This window comes from Apium graveolens, chromosome 6 (assembly GCF_009905375.1).
Source record: "Apium graveolens cultivar Ventura chromosome 6, ASM990537v1, whole genome shotgun sequence".
NCBI classification, from domain to species: domain Eukaryota; kingdom Viridiplantae; phylum Streptophyta; class Magnoliopsida; order Apiales; family Apiaceae; genus Apium; species Apium graveolens.
Genome location: NC_133652.1, coordinates 70128670 through 70156067, shown reverse-complemented (window position 1 = coordinate 70156067; position 27398 = coordinate 70128670). Strand labels below are relative to the sequence as shown.

Here is a 27398-nt window from a genome sequence, read left to right as displayed (position 1 = left end):
ATGTTTTATTTTAATCTAACCATGGCAGTTAAGCAAGAAGATGGCCAGGCTTAGGCGCACTGCTCGTAAGAGCGTACCTGGTGGTCCCTATCGTGTTGAGGGCTTCCGGTTGCCAGAGCAGGTAGTAGTGTTTTTGAGTGAGCAAGCATTTAGCCAGAGAGTTGTAAAGATACAATGGGTTATCTGTCGGTTCCAAGCCGGGATTGACTATGTATATTTGATTTTATTTTGGGGTTTTAAATTATATTTTTTGATTGGTAGTTATAATCTTGTCTCATACTTTATCCTGTTTGATCCTGTTAGTAGCTAATCGGGGTTTATGCTTATTTAATTAGTAGATTAAAGGTGTGTGGGTCCTCATTTCCTAACCCCGAGATTGAGGGCGTCACAATAATCATTTTTATAGATCAATAAAACCCATATTCTCGAAAAACGGGATATTATTACATTATTTTCGTACAAAGTATTTTATAAGAAGCCCAGTTTTGATAATTATCCAAATCTGGTATCAAATTGGATCGTTTTTGCAGTTACTTAGCGGCTAAGTAATCTATTTTTGGATCCGGTATACGGGATATTAATATTTGATAAGTATAAATAGCATTTTATTATTATTTATTTATTATTTTAATTATATAAAATTCATAAAAAAATTAGAAAAATCAGAATTTTCTCTCAAATTACGGTTTATGTCCTTCATGTGTTCTTGAGAATCAAAGCATGATTTTGACCTAATCTGGAAAGTAAATCATGTCGTATTTGTAACCAAATTGACTCTCGTGAAGAGCTCTATCAGATTATACCATGAAATCATACCTCAGGTTAGAAAATTTCAAAATTCGTATTCTAGGGTTCATGTTGAATTTGAGGATTTTTTATTTTAGGGTTATTTGAATTATTTGATGATTATAATAGCTTTATATGAATGTTTACGGTTGAATTATGCTATCAATTACATCAAATGATTCCTAAATAGTCTAATTCGATTATTGGGGTTTATGCTCAATTTTAATTAATCGTTTTTGGTTATACAATATATAGAGGTTTATTTGATTATGGGGGTTTGATTTTACAAGATATAAGCTTTATTTTGATGTATTAAAATCATAATTTTATGTACAAATTAATAAGAACGGTAATTGGACGGATTTTGATTAGTTTTGGCCGGAAAATTTATTCCGGGGATGTTTGTGATGATCTGTTACTTGATTTGTGTTGAAAATGTTGTTTATAATCGAAAGCCTACAAAAATGAGTGCAAACCGTACAAATTGAGGTGAATTCGATATTGCCGGAGTGGTTGCCGAAGATGGAATCGGGGATCAACGATTCCGACGATTTAAACGACATGTCCTATTGTTATTGCTATTATTCTGTTGTTGAATCGATTCTGATCGAATTTGTCATAAGAAAACGGAGTAAAATGGACTACTATGGCGTTGTTTTGGATTGTCGGAGTTAGCCGGTGTTCGGCCGACATCTGGAACTCAGTTTCCGGCGTCGTTTTCCGGATGTTCTTCACCAATCCAATGACCTGGTTGTGACTTGTTTCCTTGATTTCCTTGACCCGGTTTCAATCTATTTTGCCCCAATTCCAATCCACATAAACTGTTTCTGCATTTATTTTTAAATTTAATTTAAAATTCAGATTTTATTTCCAATTCATTTTTAATTCAAAACCTAATTCAATTAATTATTTTAAATCCATAAAATTATTTTCTTTTATTATCTTCAAAAATCCAAAATTGATTTAATTATCCATAATTTATTTTAATTAATTATTTATGGATTTAATTAATTGATTAATTCTTAATCAATTAATTTTATTTATAAATAGTTAAATATAATATAATTATTTATAATTAATTCAAATAATTTCTAAAAATCCTTTTGAGCCTTTAAAAATTATATAAAGTTATTTAAAATTCAATTAATATTATTATTAATTGAATTATACTTGTTTTATTCATAATAAATAGACCTTTCATCCGTTTAATACGAAATGAACGCGTCTAGACTCAAAAAAATATTCTGATTCTATTAAAAATACTTTCGAGACATAAAATCTTTCGTTTCGAAAGATCGCTTGATTTTGTAAACGTCTATGAGTCGCGTAATTATCAAAGAGTCGTATTTTGACTCAGTTTCAACTTTAGACGCATCGAGTCGAATGTTTTGACGAAATGAGTTATATGTTATATAAAATATGTGATACATGCCTTATGTGTTTACGTGTTATGTACATTATGGGTCCTCGTGTCTATTAAACTTTATATGACTAAATATGATCCTTATCTGTTGTTATCGGGTGGGTAGATGATAGGGATAAACGTATAGACTAGACAATTCTACATTGTCGGTTGATTGAAATAGTATCTTTATGATAGATACACGTAATTCAAGGCATTCAAGGCCAGACCGAGAGATTAAAAGTAAAGCCTGATTGTATTTGGTAAATAAGATGAGTAAATACAAAGTGGAGATGAGCATAGCATGGTGTTTGAAAGTTAAAGGCGAATGAATTGAGGCAAGTATTCCTGAACTTTCTTATGATATACTGCAAATACTTCATTCTTATTCTAAATTCAGAATAGATAAATATTTTTATATTTCACTGTAATTACTCTTATTTATGCAAGTACCTCTTTAATCTTGTTCCTTGATTATCGATTGATCTCTTGAGCAAATACCCATTATTTCGGGTTATTTGGAACCCCGAATTGGGATATTTTGAAATCAAAGTGATTTGACATCAAAATACTCTACGGACTGGATGGTTACGATAGGGCCAGGAATGAACTGGACCTTAAGGGCTAGAGATGGCTGGACCCTTGATTATTAGGCCATAGTGCCCGGGTATCCTATATGCTGGTGGGTCTATGCAGTTGGGTATAGATCTTCTCTATATCTTGACTGATCAGCAGGTTATAGTGCATATGTTGGTTCTAGAGTCCAGTCTAATTTATTGTTGCTCGCCATTAACGGAATTCCTTATTGGAAAGTTTATGATTACAAAAACAAACAAAGATTTGATTCAAGAGATGAATCAGCTGAAACGTTCCCTGTTCTTTTATAGTGAAATGTGATTTATGATTAAAGGCCAATGATGGTCATTGTTTTTATTCGTTCAACTGTTTTAAATTGATAAAAATGTATTTGAAATCATTTAAAGATTATTTCCAGAAGTTTCTTTGATATGATACCTGGAAACCAATTATGATACTTGATGGGCATTTTGGCTCACTTCTGTTTTGTGAATTCTTATTTCTTTCAGTATCAAATGAGGATAAAAGTGAATAGCTCTTAATAGACAGCAAAAGTGGAAAGATCACAGCTGAAGGAAGTTGGAGGTGTCACAGTGGTTAAGACGAGGAAATTAGTAAAGAGGTAATAAAATTGTGTTTAGTTATTGTAAATTTTATAAGGTTAGATTCTTGTTTCATACCATAACCTATAAACGATCCGGAATAATGAGGGATTATCTGTATATTTGTTTTAATATACAGAATTATATTTTTTAAAGTTGTTTAGTGACACCCAATCCTGACCCCAGATTTGGAATGTTATACACCGAACAATTAGGACTTATATATAGTGATGTATGTGGTCCAATGTGTATGATGGCAAGAGGTGGCTTTTACTACTTCATTTCATTTACTGACGATTTTAGTAGATATGAATATGTGTATCTTTTGAAGAACAAATCCGATTCTTTTGAAAAGTTCAAAGAATATAAGGCCGAAGTGGAAAAGCAAACAGGGGAAAGTATAAAAGTTCTTCGATCAGATCGTGGAGGAGAATACTTAAGCTCGAGTTTAAAGGTTTCTTGAAGGAGTGTGGTATCGTATCACAACTTATTTCTCCTGGAACGCCTCAATGAAATGGAGTTTCTGAGAGGAGAAATCGTACCTTGTTGGATATGGTGCGATCGATGATGAGTCTAGCAGATCTTCTAATAAGTTTCTGGGGTTATGCTCTAGAAACGACTGCATATACACTAAACCGAGTTCCAACTAAATCGGTTCAAAAGACTCCATATGAGATATGGACTGAGAAACGTCACAACATGTCATTTATGAAAGTATGGGGATGCGAAGCGTTTGTGAAATGCTTGGTATCTGACAAACTGGGACAAAAATCAGATAAATGTTATTTTGTGGGATATCTTGAAGAAACTAAAGGGTACAGTTCTATAATCCTACCGAGAATAAAGTTTTTATTGCTCAAACCGCTGTATTTCTTGAAAGAGAGTTACTTTCCAAGAAAATTAATGGGAGGACTATAAATCTCGATGAAGATCGAGTTGTACAAAATAACATTGAACCAAAGTTGGGAAGTGGGCAAGAAGTACATCAAGATGTTCCTACTCCGGAAACACAGGTTGTTCGTAGATCTAGTAGGGTTCGTCATGAGCCAGAGAGATATTATGGATTTCTCTTGACTCAAGATGATGATGTAATGCTCATAAACAATGATGAGCCTCTTACCTACCAAGAAGCTATGAACAGTCCAGACTCCGAGAGATGGCTAGAGGTCATGAAGTCCAAAATGGAATCCATGTATCAAAATAAAGTATGAACTTTGGTTGATCCGCCTAAAGGGGTAAGACCTATAGGGTGCAAGTGGGTTTTCAAAAAGAAAATTGACATGGATGGTAAAGTACAAACCTATAAAGTGCGACTAGTGGCAAAAGGTTTCAAACAAATTCATGGTATAGACTATGATGAGACTTTTTCACCAGTTGCTATGGTTAAGTCCATCATGATTTTGCTAGCAATAACTGCTTACTACGACTATGAGATTTGGCAAATGGATGTCAAAACCGCTTTCTTAAATGGGAGCCTTGAAGAGGATGTAAGATGATACAACCTGAGGGTTTTATCGATCCCAAGTTTGCTAAGATGGTCTATAAGTTACTTCGATCTATTTATGGATTGAAGCAAGCCTCAAGGAGATGGAATCATCATTTTGATGAAATAGTCAAAGATTTTGGATTTATTTAAAATGAAGATGAACCATGTGTTTACAAGAAGGTTAGTGGGAGCCATGTGGCATTCCTAGTACTATATGTAGATGACATATTACTAATAGGGAATGACATACCTTCTCTACAGGCTATTAAGTCTTGGTTGGGAAATAGTTTCTCGATGAAGGACTTAGGCGATGCTACCTATATATTAAGGATCAAGATCTATAGAGATAAATCAAGGAAATTAATCGGCCTAAGTCAGAGTACATACATTTATAAAGTATTGCATCATTTTGGGATGCAAGAGGCAAAAAGAGGATATGTCCTAATGTCTCATGAGATATTGATCTCAAAAGACAACTGCCTTAAATCATCAGATGATAAGGGTCGTATGAGAAAAGTTCCATATGCTTCGACAATTGGATCTATATTGTATGCGATGATATGTACTTGTCCAGATGTTTCGTATGCTTTGAGCATGATGAGCGGATACCAGTATAATCCAGGTGAGGGTCACTGGATAGCTGTCAAGAATATTCTTAAGTACTTGAAGAGGACTAAAGATTCATTCTTGGTGTATGGAGGAGATGAGAAGCTGGTTGTAAAAGGTTACACTGACGCCGGCTTCCAGACAAATATAGACGATTCAGTATCTCAGTCAGGTTTTGTGTTCCGCCTTAATGGAAATGCTGTAAGCTGGAAGAGTTCAAAGCAAGAGAATGTAGCTGTATAATGGAAGCTGAGTATATTGCTGCCAGTGAAGAAGCCAAGAAGGCTGTTTGGATACGGAAATTCATAACGGGACTTGGTGTGATTCCATCGATCACAGATCCAGTTGATCTTTACCGTGATAGTAATGGAGCCATTGTGGAGGCTAAAGAACCAAGGTCCCATTCCCGGGCAAAGCATATACTTAGGAGATATCATCTTCTTCAAGAGATTAATAAAAGAGGAGATATACATATATGTAAAGTGCATACTGATGTTAATGTTGCAGACCCACTGACTAAGGCTTTATCACAGCAAAAGCATGAAGGTCATACTAGTTCCATGGGTATTAGATACATTAGTGATTGACTCTAGTGCAAATGGGAGATTGTTAGTGTTTGTGCCCTAGAGACAACACTATTATATTTATATTATGAAACATTTGGATTATTAATTATGATTATATGGATTATTCTTTAGTAATTTATTATATCTTTATTTTCTGTGATAAAATGTTAGATTATTAAATGTCCTTGGAATATGATATGTAAGTCTATATCTCTAAGTACGTGACTTAGAAATGAGATTATGAGAATAATATTATTATTCCTAAAGGTCCCTAGTCAAGTATTATTGTTAAGGGATGATAATAAATACGTTGATACTAGTGTATTTGTTGACTGATGATCACATCTCATTGATCATAAGTATGGTGATATTGAAGTCAAAAACACAGGCACATGTATTAATTACATGGTGCTAGATTGTCCCGTTGTGAGATACTACATGTTTAATGTGTCATAAGTTAATCTCATAGTGATAATGATGTATTTGTCCTTAGACCTGAAATCATTATATTTCTATACAAGAATTAATATACTTTGATACTATTGAAAGTTATCCTTGACCGGGTAATCATAAAAGTAGACATTGGGTATATTATGAATCATATGAGAAATATGAATGATCTAGATGAGATTTAGCCCTCCTATATTAAAGGAGTGATATTATTGGCCTCTTGATTGAGTAAGACTATAAAATGCATGGCCGTGCTCAAATGATGATTTGTTTAATAGTTTACTCATTGATCAAGGAAAGAAGGATTAAACGTTAACAGAGGATGATACAATGCATGCCTCGAGTTTGATCTATAATATAAGGCTAAAGGAATTATATTATATTGTACATTATTCACGAAATGTTTAATTAAATCACCAATTATTATTATTACTTGGGGAATCAATGATGTATTACTAGATGCCACTCATTATTTATAATTTTATTATTGGAAAATAAAATTATTGCCAACGTAATAATAACCCAAAGGGTCACACACAAAGAACGTTTAAAACGGAGTGTTATTTAAATTATGAATTTAAATATTTTATTATTGTTAATTCGAATTTAATTATTAAATTAATTAAGTGAGACTTGATTAATTGTATATATATTATACTTCGAATTTAATAATAATATAAACCCAAAAATCAGAATGGGTCTTTTAGAAGCCCATTAGGTTTAGGGTTAGGCCTTAATCCTCTCTCTCCCCTATATATGCATTAAGATGTATATTTTTTAGGGTTAGAGGTTGCATCACATTTTTATAAAAAAATCCTAGCAACTCTACATCCTAGAGAGGCTAGAGAGAGAGAGAGAGAGAAAGAAAAGAGGCAACCAAATCGGCTAGTACCGGCTCCGGTGATCGTTGAACGATCGGACGTTCGTGTGGATACCTTGGAGAGCAGATCTCTGAAAGGAGGGCTGCTATGGTTTATCAAGAATCAGAACGTCCATTACAATCATAAGGAAAGCTATATTAAGGTAAACATCTATTCTCCATAATTATCCAGTCATTATACATAGATCTTGTGGTAGGGATTCAAATTTTTTTGATTTTCCGCTGCGTTTTATTGCCTGAATCCCTAACAAAAGCAACCTATAAGACTTGTGAAAAAACTTTGTTTCTGGGCATATAAATCAATTCATTAGGACTTAATAATCCCTCTATTCGACATCACTACACTCAAATTAACATCAACCAATCAATTAGAAATAGCTCAACCTACGGGATCATGTTATATGCATGCGAATGCAACTACATGGACTCACATAATAACATGAACAAATATGCAAACAAATATGCAAACAATTATATGAATAATCATGCAAAAAATATGAATGAACTACACTAAACATGTAATATGAATCTATATGGACACTACACACTACTAATCCTTATATTATCACCCCCAAACTTAAAATATCCAATGTCCTCATTGAAGGTAATAATAAGGATACAAGGCATACCTAGTCGTCGGTAGGATCACCCTCCTCAGGTGGAGTATCAGGTGGTGGGTACACAAAATCAGCTCCAAATACAGACCAATCGACCTCGACACCAGAGGCCCGGAAAGCAGTACCCAAAGCCTGTGTCAAATCTGCAGTAAAACGACTGTGAATGTCGTGCATCGCATCCATGCGCCTAGTCAATCTCCTGTACTGAGCATCTCCAAGTACTGCACCATGCTTCTGAAAAAAATTCATTTTTTGATTTTTTTTCTTTTCGAAGCTACTATACAACAAAGCATGGGTTGCCTCCCACGAAGCGCTTGTTTTACGTCTTTAACTTGACGTGAAACTTCAAAATCAAGTTGTTGCAATAACGACGCTCACCACCTCACGGTTTGTCGTATCACCATAGTAATGCTTCAACCTCTGACCATTTACTTTGAACACTTGATCCAGATGCTTATCATAAATCTCCACAGCTCCATGTGGAAACACAGTTTTGACAATGAACGGTCCTGACCACCTTGACTTAAGCTTTCCTGGAAAAAGACGGAGACGAGAGTTGATAAGTGGATTTTATATCTACTTGGAACCCTTCATTACAGGCTTAAGTTGGTGTTTTGGACTCAAGTTATTGGTATTTTTGATGTGTTTTTGTGTTATTGCATTACAGGCATTATTTGGATGAATAAATGAGATTTTTAAGGAAATATGCTTAAAGGAGATCCTAATTGGAAGTCTAGGTATGTTCAAGTTGAAGAGAATCTCGATAGCTTCACCTGGATGGTTGAATCATCGAATTCTGACGAGGGGAACTCTTGTTACAGCCAAAACAAGAAATTGGAGCCAGGGATCAGAAAGGCGGCGCGCCCGCACGGGAGAGCGGGGTCCGCGCCAGAGTTGTAGATGTGCGCGCGCCCGCGCAGAGAGTGGGGCGAGCATGCGGGGTCCCTGTAGCAGAATCCTAATTTGACTTGAAATCAAAGAATTTGAGAGCCCAGGTCGTCTAGAAGCTTATATAAACCAATAAAAAGACGTTTTTAATAAGAAGGAGCCAAGGGAGAGCAATAAGAAGACCTGGAGAGCACAAAACGGCTACGAAGAAGAAGACTTTTGTATTCTTCAATATAGTTGATACTTTGGATGCTTGTTTTCGATGTGTCTTTGAACCCTAGTACTCTTATATTGTTTATTATCATATTTTCATTGGAACCCTGGTGACGATAAGTTTGATTATGAACTAATCATTGTCATGGGGTTTTAATGTATTTATATATAGATTTCAATAGTTAATTGATTTATAATCCTTTGTGTGTGGTGATTTATGATTTCCTAGTTTGATTGTGCTTATTCGTCTTCGATGCGTAGCTAATATCTAAGATTGTTTGTTAATCTCTATTGAAGCGACAGTGAATATAAAGTTTAGAACTTGCCATGCTAGCATAGGTTTATGTATGAATTGACATGCATAATTCGTGGGTAATTTTAACCATCTTATTCACCTTATGTAATCACGATAGATTACTTGCTCTTAAACCATTATGTTTTCAATCTTTATAGACATATAGGGACTAAGCATAATTGGTTTCTATTCAACTTCTATCTTAATTGTGGATGTTTGATAGTAGGGTATACGTATAATGAAAGTTAGCGTATACTAATTTTATGTTATCTGATTAGTTTTCATCACCATCACATGCTAAGGTTAAAGACATAACTTTGAATGAAGTATTTAATGAAGTTAGAATCCCATACTTATTTTCATATAAGTAATTCAATCCTAATTCTCTTAGTTAATGCTATTTAGTATAATCTCTTAGTTAAATCAAAACTCAATTTGTTATTTATCTTAGGATTGAACGATAACCATACATTGCTGCATAAGTGCATAATCTGAAATTAATCTAAACTGATTTTCTGTTGGAACGAACTTAACTTATATCTTATACTACTTGTGATCGCGTACTACTTGTGATCGCGTACGCTGCCGGGGAATCAGTGTTAAATTTAGTTTATGTTCTTGACATCAGTGGTCGTTAAAGTTCACCGACTCAGATATTTTACTTACTTGTTTACTTTGTTGGTGTTTCAGGTACTCTAGAGAGCGTGTATGTGAACGCGTTCTCAATCTCGTAAGGAAACACTGGACGAAGTTGAAGAAGTTTTTAAAGAAGTTAAGAAAGTTGAAGAAGAAGTGATCATTGCAAGTTGAAGAGTTCCTAGTGATACAGAAGCTAATCCAGGCAAGAGGGAAGTCAAGGAGCAGTTGAAGGCAATCACATTATGGTCTGGAAAGGTCATGAGCCCCCAAATTTAGCAAGATGAAGATTTTAAAAATTCTGTTCAGAATGCAGGTGCATCTGCACCTTTAACAATTCCATAAAATGAGACTATAGCTGAAAAAGTGGTGTAGAAGGATACCGAGGTGGAACCAAAGAAGAAAGCTATTGAAATCAATCCTCCTGAGGGTAATATAGGGGATAAACAGGTCTACCCACCTCCGCCATATCCTAAAAGACTTCAGAAGTAGAAGTTCGATAAGCAATTTTCCAAGTTTTTGGAGGTTTTTAAGAAGTTGCACATTAACATACCTTTTGCTAAAGCTCTAGAATAGATGTCGAGCTATGCTAAGTTTATGAAGGGTATTCTATCGCGGAAGCTAAAACTTGAGGAGTTAGAAACCGTTGCTCTAACGGAAGAGTGCAGTGCTAGATGCAGGAATCATTTATCCTATATGACAGTTCGTGGGTGAGCCCAGTGCAGTGTGTGTCTAAGAAAGGAGGCATTACCGTTGTATCTAATAAGAAGAATGAGCTCATCCATACTCTGATAGTCACAGGATGGAGAGTTTGCATGGATTATCAAAAGCTGAATAAAGCCACCAGGAAGGATCACTTCCCACTTCCATTCATTGATCAGATGCTTGACAGGTTGGCTGGTCATGAGTACTATTGTCTACTAGATGGATATTCAGGATATATTCAAATTTGTATTTCCCCAGAAGACCAAGAGAAAACCACGTTCACTTGTCCATTTGGCACTTTTGTTTTTCGTCGAGTCTCTTTCGGAATTTGTGGTGCACCTGCTACTTTTCAGAGATGCATGATGACCATTTTCTTAGATATGATTGGCACTAATATGGAGGTGTTAATGGATGACTTTTCCGTGTTTGAGACTTTTTATGACGAATGCTTGCATAATCTTGGTTTGGTGTTGAAAAGATGTGTTGAGACCAATCTGGTGCTCAACTGGGAAAAATGTCACTTTATGGTGCAACAGGGTATCATTCTTGAGAACAAGGTATCTAACAAGGGTCTTGAGGTGGACAAGGTCAAGGTGGGGGTCATTGAAAATTTTCCTCCGCCAATCTCAGTTAAAGGAGTCCGCAGTTTTCTTGGTCATGCGGGTTTCTATCGGCGATTCATCAAAGATTTCTCCAAAATCTCTAAGCCTTTGTGCAATTTATTGGAAAATGATGTTCCCTTTAAATTCGATGAAGAATGTCTAATTGCTTTTGAAAGCTTGAAAAAGAGTTTGACTACAACACTTGTAATTACTGCACCTGATTGGAATGAGCCCTTCGAGATGATGTGTGATGTCTATGGTTTTGAGAAATTTCAACCTTATTTGCTTGGGACAAAGGTGACAATTTAAACTGATCATGCTGCTATTCGATATTTGGTCTCGAAGAAAGATTCAAAACATCGGTTGATTCGATGGATTCTCTTACTTCAGGAATTCGAGCTGGAAATCAAGGTCAGGAAAGGTACAGAGAATCAGGTAGTTGATCATCTATCACAATTGGAAGATCAAGGTAAAAATTTGGAGGATAAGACGTTGATCAATGAATTTTTTCTCGATGAGCAACTTTTTGGGGCGTAATTGTACCCCAAAAAGAAGAGCCATGGTTTGCAAATATTGTGAACTATCTGGTGAGTAATGTTATTCCCCCAGAACTCTTTTATGATCAAAGGAAAAAGTTTCTACATGAGATGAAGTGGTATCGATGGGATGATCCATTCTTGTTTAGACAGGGAGCTCACCAGGTTATCAGGAGATGCATTCCGTATAGTGAGATTGAGGGAATCTTACAAGACTGTCATTCTACTGTGTATGGTGGACATTATGGTGGAGAGAAGAAAACTGCCCGTATCCTTCAAGCAGGATTCTTCTGGCCTACTTTGTTTAATGATGCTCATCAGTTCATTTCGAGATGTGATTGCTGCCAACGAATTGGTAATATATCCAAGAGAGATGAGATGCCTCTTAATGTGATGTTCGAAGTTGAGATTTTCAATGTTTGGGGAATCGACTTCATGGGGCCATTTGTCTCTTCCTGCAATAATCATTATCTTCTATTGGCGGTTGATAATGTGTCCAAATGGGTCGAAGTTAAGGCGTTACCAACCAATGATGCTAAGGTGGTGATTAACTTCCTTCATAAGCAGTTATTCATGCGTTTCGGCACTCCGAGAGTCATAATCAGTGATGAGGAATCGCATTTCTGCAATCACAAGTTCACTGCATTGATGGAAAAGTATCATGCGAATCATCGTATTGCCACAGCCTACCATCCTCAAACTAATGGGCAAGCTGAAGTGTCTAATCGGGAGATTAAACGTATCTTGGAGATGGTGGTGAGTCCATCAAGAAAAGATTGGCCTTTAAAGTTAGATGAAGCTGTTTGGGCATATAGAACAACATTCAAGACTCCTCTTGGCATGTCTCCTTTCCCGTTGGTGTATGGGAAGGCGTGTCATTTGCCTGCGGATTTAGAGCATAAAGCATATTAGGCTTTGAAGAAGCTAAATCTTGACATGGAAGCTGCTGGAGAGAAAAGAATGCTTCAACTAAATGAGCTTGAGGAGTTTCAACTACAGGATTATGAGAATAATAAAATGTACAAGGAGAAAGTCAAGAGATGGCATGATAGGAGATTAGTGCGCAAGCCTTTTGTGCCCGGTCATAAAGTTCTATTGTACAACTCTCGTCTCTGACTTTTTCCGGGAAAACTTAAGTCGAGGTGGTCAGGGCCATTCACAGTCAAAACTGTATTTCCACATGAAGCTGTGGAGATTTTTGATACGCATCCGGATTAAGCGTTCAAGGTGAATGGGCAGAGATTGAAGCATTAGTATGGAGATACGGTGAACCGCGAGATGTTGAGCGTCGTTCTTTTGACAACTTGATTCGAGGTTTCACGTCAAGCTAGCGACGTAAACCAAGCGCTTCGTGGGAGGTAACCCATGTTTGTTGTATAGTAGGTTCGATAAGAAAAAAAAGCAAAAAAAATATTTTTTTTCCAGGAGCACGGCGCGCCCACGCTAGAAGCGGGGCGGCCGCGCGCGGTAGGCAGAAACTCGGCGCGAAAAAAAAACAGAAAAAGCAAAACAAAAAACAACCCCAGCCCGAATTTGACCCTTTTTCTACCCTAATCATACCCTAATTCTTATTCCTAAACACTCCTAACCCAATCCCATCTCTACCCTATATATACATACATCCTACATACATCTATATCACAACTATTCTAATTCCAAAACCCTAGCTTCTCCTATACATTACATACACACAAAATCTCTATTACTCTTGTAATGGCACCCAAAAGATCGAGAGTCATGGTGAGTAGCAGCTCTAGTGATTCGAGTGTTGGTGGAGCGGAAAACAGATTTTCTTTTCCGGATGCTCAGGTTGAGTTTACGAGATTGATGTCCAAATCAATTGCGAAGGAGAGGGGTTTCTTACCCACTGCGAGAGATCAGAAAGCTCTTGGAGATGATTACTGAGATGGGATGGCAAACTTTCTACGAGGTACCCGCTGTTGTCCTGATGAGCATCGTTTGGTAGTTTTATACGAATGCTAGGGCATATAAGAATGGGTTTTCTGTGGTACATAGTTTGACGGTGGATTACACACCGGCGGCTATTCATAGGGTTATCAATCAACCCGCGAGGAAGCCGACGCAAGAGGAATGGGTGAACAAATCGAGGAAGGATTTTGATCTTGATTAAATTATGGCTGAGTTGTGTGTTCCGGGGACACAGTGGAAGTGCAAGAGGGGCACGAATGAGCCGCTCACTTTTTCGGCTGCATGCATAAACATGTATGCTCGGGCATATAATGCTTTTGTGTGTGCGAATATTATGCCTTCTTCGCATCAGCATGATGTTACTGTTGATCGTGCTATTTTACTTTGGGGGATCTTTAATGAGGAGTATATGGATCTCGGCCATGTGATATATCAGAATATGCTGCGATTTCTGCAAAGCAGGACATCGGGGGCAATTCCTCATGCCTCTATTGTGACGAAACTGTGTGTTTCGGTTGGTGTCCGTTGGCCCGAGTTGGAGCAGTTGCAGATGTCGAGCGCTCCTATTGATAGCTCCATAATCTCAGTTATGCAGGAGCGGTATGGTGGAAAGGTTGATGAGAAGGGTTTGGGTTACGCTTATGACCATCTGCCAGGTGGCCAGCCAGCCGATCAGACTTATGCTGGTGGTTCTTCTCCAGTAAGGCATGTAGCTTGGAGAGCTACTCGTGAAGAGGCTAGTTCTTCGCATGCTTAACAGGAGGCAGGGGATGGTTCTTGGCTTGGCGATGCGCAGTTCAAGAGATTGGCCAGCCGCATGGATGCGATACACGACATGTACAGTCATTTTGCGACCGACTTGACACAGGCTTTGGGCACTGCTTTCCGAGCCACTGGTGTTGAGGTTGATTGACCGGTGTTTGGTGCTGATTCTTTGTATCTTCCACCTGATACTCCATCCGAAGAGGGTGAACTTTCTGATAACTAGGTATGTCTGAAATCCTTATTATTACCTTCAATGAGGACATTAAAATTTTAAGCTTGGGGGTGATAATGTAAGGATTAGTTTGTGTGTGTCCATATAGATTCATATTGCATGTTTAGTTGTATTTCATACATATATTTTTTTACATGATTGTTCATTTAGGACATATTTGTTTTTGTTTTTATGTGAGTTCATATAGTTGCATTTGCATGCATATAACATGATCCCTTAGGTTGAGCTATTTCTGATTGATAAGTTGATGTTAATTTGAGTATGGTGATGACGAATATAGGGTTGTTTAAGTCCTAATGAGTTGATTTGCATGCCAATTTTTTTATTTTTCACAAAGTCTTATAGGTTGCTTTTGAGCTAGATCAAGATCATGCTTGTTTATTTGTTGAGATTTAATCACTTGTTTATATCTAGAATTTTTGGTATTCTCTTAATGACAAAAGAACACTGAATTTTAAAACTGGAGAAAAACTTGGATTTCATTGCTAGTTATGAATAAGGCTAGGCATCAAATGGCTAGTAGCCGACTCATATTTTTATGAGTATACTAGGGTTGAATGAGATGGAGCGAAACACACTCATTCAGAAGTTGTTGAAAAAAGAAAAAAAGAAAAAAAAGAGAAAAAAAGAAGAAAAAAGAAAAAAAGTATGTGTTTATGCATAATTGATCAAGAGTGAGCTCTTTAATACTCGAGCGATTAAGTTTTAAGGGACTTTGTGCCTAGTGACCTAAGGCTTTGATAGTCTGGGATCCGCTAACCTAACGCTCACTACATGGGTATTATTGTATAAGTCTTTTGGGACCTCACTCATTGCACGGTCAAATAAACATTTTTGTTATGTATTCAATAATAGCATTAATCCTTGTATAACTCTAGTAGGAAGGAGGTGTTGTGAGTCATTATACGTTTAACATCTATTCTGTTTATAAAATCGTGATTATTTTGATGATAAGATAAGTTATGGTTATTGATCTTGTATCGAGAGTATATGTGTTAAGCATCCACACACGCATGTTTCTGCTTTGTGAGTTGGTTTGTGGGGTTTATTCGAACTATCTTTAGAGTCATTGCATTCTTAGAGGCATTCGTTTGTTGGTTGGTTATGGTTATTCTGAGGGGATCGATTGCATTATCATTTAGTTGCATTCACGTAGTTGTATTCATGCATTAGGTTTCTTTTGTAGTTTTTGAGTCTGTTTATACTTGAGGACAAGTATCAATTCAAGTTTGGTGGTGTGATAAGTGGATTTTATATCTAATTGGAATGCTTCATTACAGGCTTAAGTTGGTGTTTTGGACTCAAGTTATTGGTATTTTTGATGTATTTTTGTGTTATTGCATTACATGCATTAGTTGGATGAATAAATGAGCTTTTAAAGGAAATATGTTAAAAATAGATCAGAATTGGAAGCCTAGGCCATGTTCAAATTGAAGAGCATCTTGATAGCTTCGCGTGGATGGTTGAATCATCGAATTCTGACGAGCAGAACTCTAGTTACAGCAAAAACAAGAAATTGAAGCCAAGGATCAGGAAGGCGGCGCGCCCGCGCGGGAGAGCGGGGCGGCCGCGCCAGAGTTGCAGATGTGCGCGCGCCTACGCAGAGAGTGGGGCGGGCGCGCGGGGTCCCTGTAGCAGAATCCTAATTTGACTTGAAATTGAAGAATTTGAGAGCCTAGGTCGTCTAGAAGCTTATATAAACCAATAAAAAGTCATTTTAATAAGAATGAGCCAAGAGAGAGCAATAGAAGACCTAGAGAGCACAAGACGGCTACAGAGAAGAAGACTTTTGTGTTCTTTAATATTTTTGATATTTTGGATGCTTATTTTCAATTTGTCTTTGAACCCTAATACTCTTATATTGTTTATTATCATATTTTCATTGGAACCCATGGTGACGATGAGTTCGATTATGAACTAATCATTGTCATGGGGTTCTAACGGATTTATCTATGGATTTAAATAGTTAATTGTTTTATAATCCTTTGTGTGTGATGATTTATGATTTCCTAGTTTGGTTGTTCTTATTCATCTTTGATGCATAACTAACATCTAAGATTGTTTGTTAATCTCTATTGAAGCGATAGTGAATATAGAGGTTTAGAACGTGCCATGCTAGCATAGGTTTATGTATCAATTGACATGCATGATTCGTAGTGTAACTTTAACCATCTTACACACCCAATGTAATCATAATAGATAACTTGTTCTTAAACCGTTATGTTTTCAAATCTTATAGATATATAGGGACTAAGCATAATTGGTGTCTATTCAACTTCTATCTTAATTGTGGATGTTTGATAGTAGGGTATACGTATAACGAAAGTTAGCGTATACTAATTTTGTGTTATTTGATTAGTTGTCATCACCATCACATGCTAAGGTTACATACATAACTTTGAATGAAGTATTTAATAAAGTTAGAATCCCATGTTTATTTTCATTTAAGTAATTCAATCTGAATTCTCTTAGTTAATGCTATTTAGTATAATCTCGTAGTTAAATCCAAACTCAATTTGTTATTTGTCTTAGCATTGAACGATAACCATACATTGTTGCTTAAGTGCATAATCTGAAATTAACCTAAACCGATTCTCTGTGGGAATGAAGTTGACTTATATCTTATACTACTTGTGATCACGTACGCTTGCATGAATTTCGTATTTGAATTATAGGGAACAAGAGTTGAACAATAGAACTTGCTGACCAGGCACAAATGACTTGTGCACTAACCTCCTATCATGCCATCTCTTGACCTTCTCCTTGTATACTTTATTGTTCTCGTAAGCCTGTAGTCGGAACTCATCGAGTTTATTAAGTTGAAGCATTCTCTTCTCTCCAGCAGCTTCCATGTCAAGATTCAGCTTCTTCAAAGCCCAATACGCTTTATGTTCTAACTCCGCATGCAAATGACACGCCTTCCCATGTACCAACTGGAACGGTGGCATTCCTAGAGTAGTATTGAATGCTGTTTTATAGGCCCAAACAACTTCATCGAGCTTCAACGAGCAATCCTTCCTTGATGGACTCACAACCTTCTCTAAGATTCGCTTGATCTCTCGATTCGACACTTCAGCATGCCCATTATTTTGAGGATGGTAGACTGTGGCAACACGATAATTCACATGATATCTTTCCATTAATGCAGTGAACTTGCAATTGCAGAAATGCGATCCCTTATCACTGATTATGACCCTCAGAGTACCAAAATGTGTGAATATCTGCTTATGAAGAAAATTTATCACCACCTTAGCATCGTTGGTTGGAAAAACTTTAACCTCAACCCATTTAGACACATAATCCACCGCCAAAAGAATATACTGATTATTGCATGACGAGACAAATAGCCCCATGAAGTCGATTCCCCAAACATCAAAAATCTCAACTTCAAGAAGAACATTGAGAGGCATATCGTCTCTCTTGGACATATTTCCAACCCTTTGGCAGTGATCACATCTCAAAACGAACTGATAAGCATATTTAAACAAAGTTGGCCAGAAAAATCCCACTTGAAGAATATGGGCAGCTATTTTCTCTCCACCATAATAGCCACCATACCCAGTAGAGTGACAATATTGCAGAATACCCTTCGTCTCACTATACGGAATGCATCTCCTGATAATCTGATCTGCTCCCTGTCTGAACAAGAATGGCTCATTCCATCGATACCACTTCACCTCATGTAGAAACTTCTTCCTTTGAGCATACGAGAGTTCTGGGGAATGACATTACTCACAAGATTGTTCACAATGTCTGCAAACCATGGTTCTTCTTCTTGCACCCCAAAGAGTTGTTCATCAGGAAAAGATCTATTGAACAACGTATTATCCTGTGAAGCTTTGCCGTGATCTTCCAAACGAGAGAGATGACCCACTACCTGATTTTTTGTACCTTTTTTTGTCCTTGATTTCCAGCTCGAATTCCTGAAGCAATAGAATTCATCAAATCAAGAGAGGTTTTGAATCTTTCTTCGAGACCATATATCAAATAGAAGCATGATAAGTGAAAACTGTCACTTTTGTCCCAAGTAAATAAGATCGAAATTTCTCGAAACCATAGGCAATCGCCAAAAGCTCCTTCTCTGTAGTAGTGTAATTCAGACGAGCACTATTAAGGGTTTTACTAGCATAGTAAGCCATATGGAATATGTTCTTCTTTCTCTGGCCCCTCCAACTGTAAAATAACTAGCATCACACATCATCTCGAAGGGCTCATTCCAATCAGGTGCAGTAATAACAAGTATTGTAGTCAAACTCTTTTTTAAACTCTCGAAAGTAGCCAAATATTCTTCATCAAATTTTAAGGGAACATATTTCTCCAACAGATTGTACAAGGGTTTAGAGATTTTAGAGAAGTCTTTGATGAATCGCCGATAAAAACCCGCATGACCAAGAAAATCGTGGATTCCTTTAACTGAGATTGGTGGAGGAAGATTTTCAATAACCCCCACCTTGGCCTTATCCACTTCAAGACCCTTGCTAGATACCTTGTGCCCAAGAGTGATACCCTGTTGCACCATGAAGTGATATTTTTCCCAGTGGAGCACCAGATTGGTCTCAAGACATCTTTTCAGAACCAAACCAAGATTATGCAAGCACTCGTCATACGAAGTCCCGAACATAGAAAAGTCATCTATGAACACCTCCATATTAGTACCAATCATGTCTGAGAATATGGCCATCATACATCTCTTAAAAGTAGCAAGTGCACCATAAAGTACGAAAGAAACTCGATGGAAAGCGAAAGTTCCAAAATGACAAGTATAGGTGGTCTTTTACTGATCTTATGGGGAAATGCAAATCTGATTATAGCTCGAGTACCCATCCAGAAGATAATAATACTCATGACCAGCCAACCTGTCAAGCATTTGATCAATGAATGCAAGTGGGAAGTGATCCTTCGTGGTGGCTTTATTCAGCTTTCTATAATCCATGCATACTCTCCACCCTATGACTGTCCGAGTAGGAATGAGCTCATTCTTCTAATTAGCAACAATTGTAATGCCTACTTTCTTAGGCACACACTACACCGGGCTCAACCATGAACTGTCAGAAATAGGATAGATGATCCCTGCATCCAGCCATTTAATAATTTCCTTCTTCATAACCTCTTTCATGATAGGATTGAGTCTTCTCTGCTGTTCAACTGTTGGCTTACTTCCTTCCTCAAGCAGAATTTTATGCATATAATAAGAAGGGCTGATTCCCTTGATATCTGCTATAGTCCATCTGATTGCTAATTTAAACTCTCTCAGAATTCTCAAGAGCTTGTCTTCGTCACTACCTTAAAGGTCAGATACAATAATAACATGCAAAGTAAATGTATCACCTAAAAAAGCATACCTCAAGTGATCAGGCAGTGGTTTTAGTTCAAGTGTGGGAGCTTCCTCAATAGATGGTTTGAGATGCTCCTGAGAATTTTTAAGCTCTGATAATCCAAGAGACTCGAATGGCAAGTCTAGTCTCCTTTTCCATGGAGAAGCATTCAAATACTGCAGCTGCTCTGCCCCCTCTTCATCTTCATTATCAGATTCCCCTATTAAGGCTCTCTCTAAGGCATCAGTCCTTAGCATTTGATCAAGCTCCGGAGTCACTACAGAGTTGACCAACTCTACTTTAAAGCACTCCTCTTCATCAGTAGGGAATTTTATTGTATTGAAGACATTGAAAGTCACGTCCTGACCCTGAACCCTCATAGTAAGCTCACCCTTTTGCACATCGATCAAAGTGCGGCCTGTAGCTAAGAATGGTCTTCCCAAGATAATAGGAATCTTCTTATCCTCTTCAAAATCCAGAATGATAAAATCAGCAAGAAAGATGAGTTTATCCACCTTAACCAAGACATCCTTCACTACTCCTCACTGATAAGTGATGGAACGGTCAGCCAGTTCCAAGGACATGTTTACCGATTTTGGATCAGGCAGACCAAGTTTCTTGAAAATGGACAAGGGAATCAGATTGATGCTAGCTCCTAAGTCACACAAACACTTATCGAAAGATATATTTCCAATGATACACGGTATCGTGAAGCTTCCTGGATCTTTAAGTTTAGGAGGTAGGTTATGTTGTAGCACAACACTGCACTCTTCCGTTCGAGCAACGATTTCCAACTCCACAAGTTTTAACTTCCGAGATAGAATACCCTTCATAAACTTAGCATAGCTCGACATTTGTTCTACAGCTTCCGCAAAAGGTATGTTAATGTGCAACTTCTTGAAAACTTCTAGAAATTTGGTAAATTGCTTGTCGAACTTCTTCTTCTGAAGTCTTTTAGGGTATGGAGGAGGTGTATAGACTTGTTTATCTCCTGTATTCTCCTTAGGAGTAGTGTTTTCAACAGCTTTCTTCTTCGGTTCCGCTTCTCCATCCTTCTGATCAGCCTTATTGTCAATTTTTTCACTTTCTGAAACTGGGAGGGGCGCGGGCGAGCTACTATAGGGTGCGGGCACGCCCTCCTTCTGGAGAAAATTTTTGGAATATTTGTTTTGATGAATTTGGGGTTTCGTGACCTTTCCAGACCTCAGGGTGATTGCCTTAAGCTATTATTTAGCTTCTCTCTTGTCTGGATTAGCCTCTGTGTCACTTGGAAGAGTTCCTTGAGGTCGGTTAAATAAGGCGTTAACAATCTGCCCTATTTGATTCTCCAGAATTTTGATAGAAACCGCTTGGCTTTTGCACATAAGCTTTAACTCCTCCAATTTAGAATTTTTATTCGAAGATGGACCGACACCTCCATGAGATTGCTGTTGCATTCTCTGTGGCTGAAATTACTGCCTTGGTGCATACTATTGCTGAAAACCAGGATGATTGAATTGCTTGTTTCCAAGCTGCTGGTATGGCTGTTGTGGCTGTTGCATACCACCCTGATTATTGCTCCAGCTGAAGTTAGGATGGTTGCGGTTGTTAGGATGATAATTAGCAGGAACATGTTATTGCGACCTTTGAAAGTTGCTCACAAACTGAGCTGATTCACTGGATATAGCACATTGCTCTGTCACATGCGATCCAGCACAAAGCTCACAAACACTCATTATCTGTTGAACACCATAGTTGGTCAGAGAATCGACCTTTATAGTCAACGCTTTTAGCTGAGCAACAATAGCCGTAGCTGTATCCACCTCCAGAATTCCCGCTACCTTGCTTTGTGGTAGTCTCTGAGTTGGATTCTGATATTCATTCACATACATCATCTCAATTAGCTCATAAGCTTCCTCATAGCTCTTAGCCCATAATGCTCCACTTGATGCTGCATCGAGCATATGTCTTGAATGTGCTCCCAAACCATTATAAAAGCAATTGATCACCATCCAGTCAGGCATTCCATGATGAGGACACTACCTAAGCATCTCCTTATAGCGCTCCCAAGCTTCACATAAAGATTCACCTGATTGCTCCGCAAACTGAGTAAGAGCATTCCTGATTGCAGTTATCTTTTTCATAAGGAAGAATATAGTAAGGAATTTCTGAGCAAGATCCTCTCAAGTCGCAATGGAACCAGCTGGTAGAGAGTGTAACCAGCTCTTAGCTTTATCCCTTAGAGAGAATGGGAAAAGTCAAAGTTTCACAGCATCTTCAGAAACATTATTGAACTTAAAGGTGTCGCAGATCTCGATGAAATCCCTAATGTGCATATTGGGATCTTCCGTTGGAGCACCCCAAACTAGACTGAATTCTACACCATCTGAATTGTGCCAGGCTTGATTTCAAAGGTATTAGCTGCGATAGCTGGCCTGACAATGCTAGATTTAATGTCATTGATCTTTGATTGAGAATAATCCATCAACGCTTTTATTGCTGCTGATGGTTCTCCTATGGTAATGATTACTTCTTCTTTAACTTTTTCAACTTCTTCAAGAACTTCTTTTTCCTCTTCTTCAACTTCGTCTAGTGTTTCCTTACGAGATTGAGAACGTGTTCACATACATGCTCTCTAGAGTACCTGAAACACATGAACAAAGTAAACCATGTAAGAAAATAATCTGAGTCAGTGAACTTTAACGACCACTGATGACAAGCACATAAACTAAATTTAACACCAATCCCTGGCAGCGGCGCCAAAAACTTGTTCGCAAGAAAGCAAATGCGAAAATACACGCAAGCGTACGCGATCACAAATAGTATAAGATTTATGTCAAGTTCGTTCCCGCAGAGACTGGTTTAGGTCAAGTTCAGATTATGCACTAATACAACAATGTATGATTATCGTTCACAGCTAAGACAAGTAACAAATTTGAGTTGGTTAACTACTTAAGAGATTATACTAGCATGCATTAACTAAGAGATTAAAAGTGAATTACTTATATGAGAATAAAACATGAGATTCTAACTTCATTAAATACTTCATTCAAAGTTTATGTCTTTATCAATAGTATGCGATGGTGATGATAACTAATCAGTTAACACAAAATTAATATACACTATCTTTCGATATATGTATACCCTACTACTAAGCATCCACAATCAAGATAGAAGTTGAGTAGACACCAATTATGCTTAGACCCTATATATCTATAAGATTTGAAAACATAACAGTTTAAGAACAAGTTATCTATTATGATAACATAGGGTGTGTAAGATGATTAAAATTACACTACGAATCATGCATGTCAATTCATACATAAACCTATGCTAGCATGGCAAGTTCTAAACCTCTATATTCACTGTCGCTTCAATAGAGATTAACAAACAATCTTAGATGTTAGCTACGCATCAAAGACGAATAAGTACAACCAAACTAGGAAATCATAAATCACCACACACTAGATAGTTAAACAATCAACTATTAAAATCCATAAATAAATCCGCTAGAACCCCATGAGACCGATTAATTCATGATCGAATGCATTATCACCATGGGTTCCAATGAAAATATGAAAATAAATAGGTTCAGAATACTACGAGATAATATAAAAGTACTAGGGTTTAGAACAAATAAAAAACAAGCATCCAAAAGTATCGCCTAAACATAATCCCCCAGTTGACCTGGACTCTTCAAATCACACAATTAGACTCAAATCAGTATTCTGCAGCAAGTGTCTGGTGCGGGCGCGCTTTACCTAGCGCGAGCGCGCTCCTTCAGGCGCGGGCGCGCCTGGTCTTTGGAGAATTTGCTGCATTTTTTTATTCTTGCTCTGATCTTCGTGCAAACTTCCGCAACTCCATTCCCTGGTCTCTTATCAAAATAAAATCATTTTAAACCTCATTTCCACCTCCAACTAATACCCTGCAATGACTAAACACAAAAAACATCAAAAATACCAAATACTTGAGTCCAAAACACCAACTTAAGCCGAAATGAAGCGTTCCAAGTGGATATAAATTCCACTTATCACTCCACTCACCATAATTTACTCCACCCAGCGGATGACACTACTCTACCCCTTTATTTATTATTTAATTAAAAAATGTTGTTGGTGAAAATGGAACCCGAGTCTTTCAGATTCACATGTAAATCTTCATACCACTACATCATATTGTCACTTGCATTATTTATTATACACAGCATTATTTATTATATACATATTATGTGAGTGTCATAAATAATGAACATTTTATCTAAATTCAAACACAATTACTAGAATATTTGTAGAGTTAATTTCAAAAACTTGAATTAAAGATATAAAGTTAAGCCTAATACATAAACAAATCATTAATTTATTTACTAAACAATTTTTAGTTTTAAAATATGTCTCATACTTTTTAATATAAATTTTTTATTATAAAAAGCAAATAAATTGAATATTTAATATATTTTTTTCTGAAAAAATATATAAAAAAATCACTTAATAATTATTCTAAACGTGTATAAAATATTTTTTTTTTCTTTTTTTTATCGTAGGTAACCCGCAGCCGCTACCCTTCGGGTGCACACTGGGTAAACCCTACGGGTTTATATATGCTAGAATTAGAAATAGTCAATGTATTTCGGTTTATTTCGAATTAAAAATCATAACTTGACCCTTTTTTCAAGAAATACTCGAAATTTAATAACGTGACCCGGCCGAAAATATATTTTCGTTGTTTAAGTTTAAAAAATTTAAATTACGAATTCGATGAGAACATCTTACCAAAAAGGCAAAATTTTGAATATCTTTTATTAATAAAAATTAATGTGTTATATATATATACTATTATATTAAAGACGAAACATTGAAAGTTTGGTTGGTAGTCGGTCTGGTCACCGTAATTATAGTAATATTTAAAATAAAACACTTTAAATAGATAAATATTCATAATAGAATTATAATATATCTAATTGTTTTCGTTAAAGCAAATAGGGAATTTACCAAAAATACCAATTTTTATGAAAATATTTGCAAAAATACGGACACGGGTTGCATATGTGGTGCATATGAGGTTGAAACGGTTGCGTATGTGGTTGCATATGAGGTTGATCCGTATTTTTGCAAATATTTTCTGCAATTTGGGTATTTATGAAAAAATCCCAATAATATATAAAATCCTTTCGGCTGGTCTAAGCAAAATTATACTATTAATCCAATTTTAAATAAAAAAATTTAAAAAAACTACATATGGTTAGTTGGATTTGAAGAATCGGGCTAAATTAAAATAATAAATATGATTGATCTTGGTAAAAACATTATTTTATTGGACCAGACTATAACAAAACAAAAATTTGAAAGGAAATTTGTGGAGTCGATATAATGTCATCAAACTACAACAAAATAATACATATTATCCATTCAGTCTAAAATAAATAATAATCACCCCTTGCTAAAATAAAATTAAACAAAATAGTAAGTATAATTAGCAGAATTTGATTGATATAACGGGTCTCAAGCTAACATAATTTTTTTTCCATTGACACATAAATTTTTACCATTGATTCGGGTTTAAACATATTAAACTAGCATAAATTTGAATATAGTTAGTTGAATTTGGTCGATTAACAGACTAATGACAATTCGTGTACTATTGATCTTAGCTAAAAATTATCTTTTAATTAAATATAATAATTTTTCGTTAACATACCTACAAATATCAATAAAAATATAAATTTCAATCATTACATTATTTTTTAAAACTGTAGTATCAGTAACTTATACATCTATGTGTATATTAACAAGTATTATCAAATCATATTATTAAAATTTCAAATAAATAAGTTCCATAACTTAAATTTTTTACTTCAAATTAAATTCAAAAAAATACCCGCAAGGGTTGGCTTAGTTGGTTAAAGAGGGGATAATTATCCTCTTGGTCACATGTTCGAATTCCACGGGAGGAGAATTTATGATTATGCCTCCTGAGCCAGAGCCTGTCGCTTATGCGGTTTACCTTGGTTCACGTGGTTTGCAGGCTATTACGTGAGCTCGTAGAGTTTACCCAGTGCGCACCCGAAGGGTAGCGGCTGCGGGTTATCTACGATAAAAAAATTCAAAAAAATCATGTAATATTAAAAATAATCTGTGCATCGCACGAGTTTTAGGCTAATATTATATTAAAGATGAAACAATAAAAATTTGGTTGGTAGTTGATATGGTCACCCTAATTATAGTAATATATAAAATAAAACACTTTCATAAATAGATAAATATTCATAACACAATTATAATATGTCTAATGGTTTTCGTTAAAATCAAAATATATACAAAATTTACCAGACCGGGCTAAACAAAATTATACTATTGATCCAATTTAAAATAAAAATTAAAAACTACACATAGTTAGTTGGATTTGAAGAATTAGGTTAAAATAAAATAATAAATATTATTGATCCCGCTAAAAATATTATACAATTGGACCGGACTATAACAAAATTAAATTTTGAAAGAAAAATTCGTGGGATCGATATAATGTCATCAAACTAAAACAAAATAATACATATTATTTATTCGGTCTAAAAAATAAAATAATAATCACCCCGGACTAAAATAAAATTAAGCAAAATAGTAAGTATCATTAGCTGAGTTTGGTTGATATAACGGGCCTCAAGCTAACATAAATTTTTTGCCATTGACACATGAAATTTTACCATTGATTCGGGTTTAAACATATTAAACTAACATAAATCTGAATATAGTTAGTTGGATTTGGTCGTTTAACTAATGACAATTCGTATACTAACTAAAATTTACCTTTTAATTAAATATAATAATATTTCGTAAACACACCTATAAATTTCAATAAAAATATAAATATTAATCAATAAATTATTTTTTTAAACTGTAGTATCACTAACTTATACACCTATGTGTTTGTTAATAAATATTATCCAATCATATTATTAAAATTTCAACTGAATAAGTTTCATAACTTAAATTTTTTACTTAAAATTAAATTCAAAAAAATTATGTAGTTTTAAAAATAATCCGTGCATTGCACGAGTTTTAAGGTAGTATATATATAGGGGTCTGTTCAAATAGAAACTGCCTTAAAAATAAAAACTAGAAATAAGCCCATCCAAATAAAACTTACATGCGCCTGAAAACCCACACATGACTGACATGCACCTGTTACACACGCACCACTAATTCCCTCCATTTTTAAATTAATTATTTTCTCTTATTCAACGAGTTTTTTTTAAAAAAATTGACTTCATTGTATTTTTGTACATCCTTCAACGATCAGTATGAATACCATATGTGCTATATTATGGCTATAAAT

The 27398-nt window shown here is 36.0% G+C and overlaps 1 protein-coding gene and 1 non-coding gene across 2 annotated transcripts; both read left to right on the top strand.

The window, feature by feature from the left end:
• The first annotated feature begins 11681 nt into the window (after positions 1-11681).
• On the top strand, positions 11682-12758 carry LOC141665226 (uncharacterized). The gene is made up of 4 exons (XM_074471204.1): positions 11682-11745; positions 11920-12011; positions 12168-12386; positions 12504-12758. Exons 1-4 carry the CDS (start codon positions 11682-11684, stop codon positions 12756-12758), a joined length of 630 nt encoding a protein of 209 aa, XP_074327305.1.
• A 9330-nt stretch (positions 12759-22088) lies between these two features.
• Positions 22089-22195, top strand: LOC141670128 (small nucleolar RNA R71). The gene has a single exon (XR_012554372.1). It is a non-coding gene; the product is annotated as a small nucleolar RNA R71 (small nucleolar RNA).
• The last annotated feature ends 5203 nt before the right edge of the window (positions 22196-27398 follow it).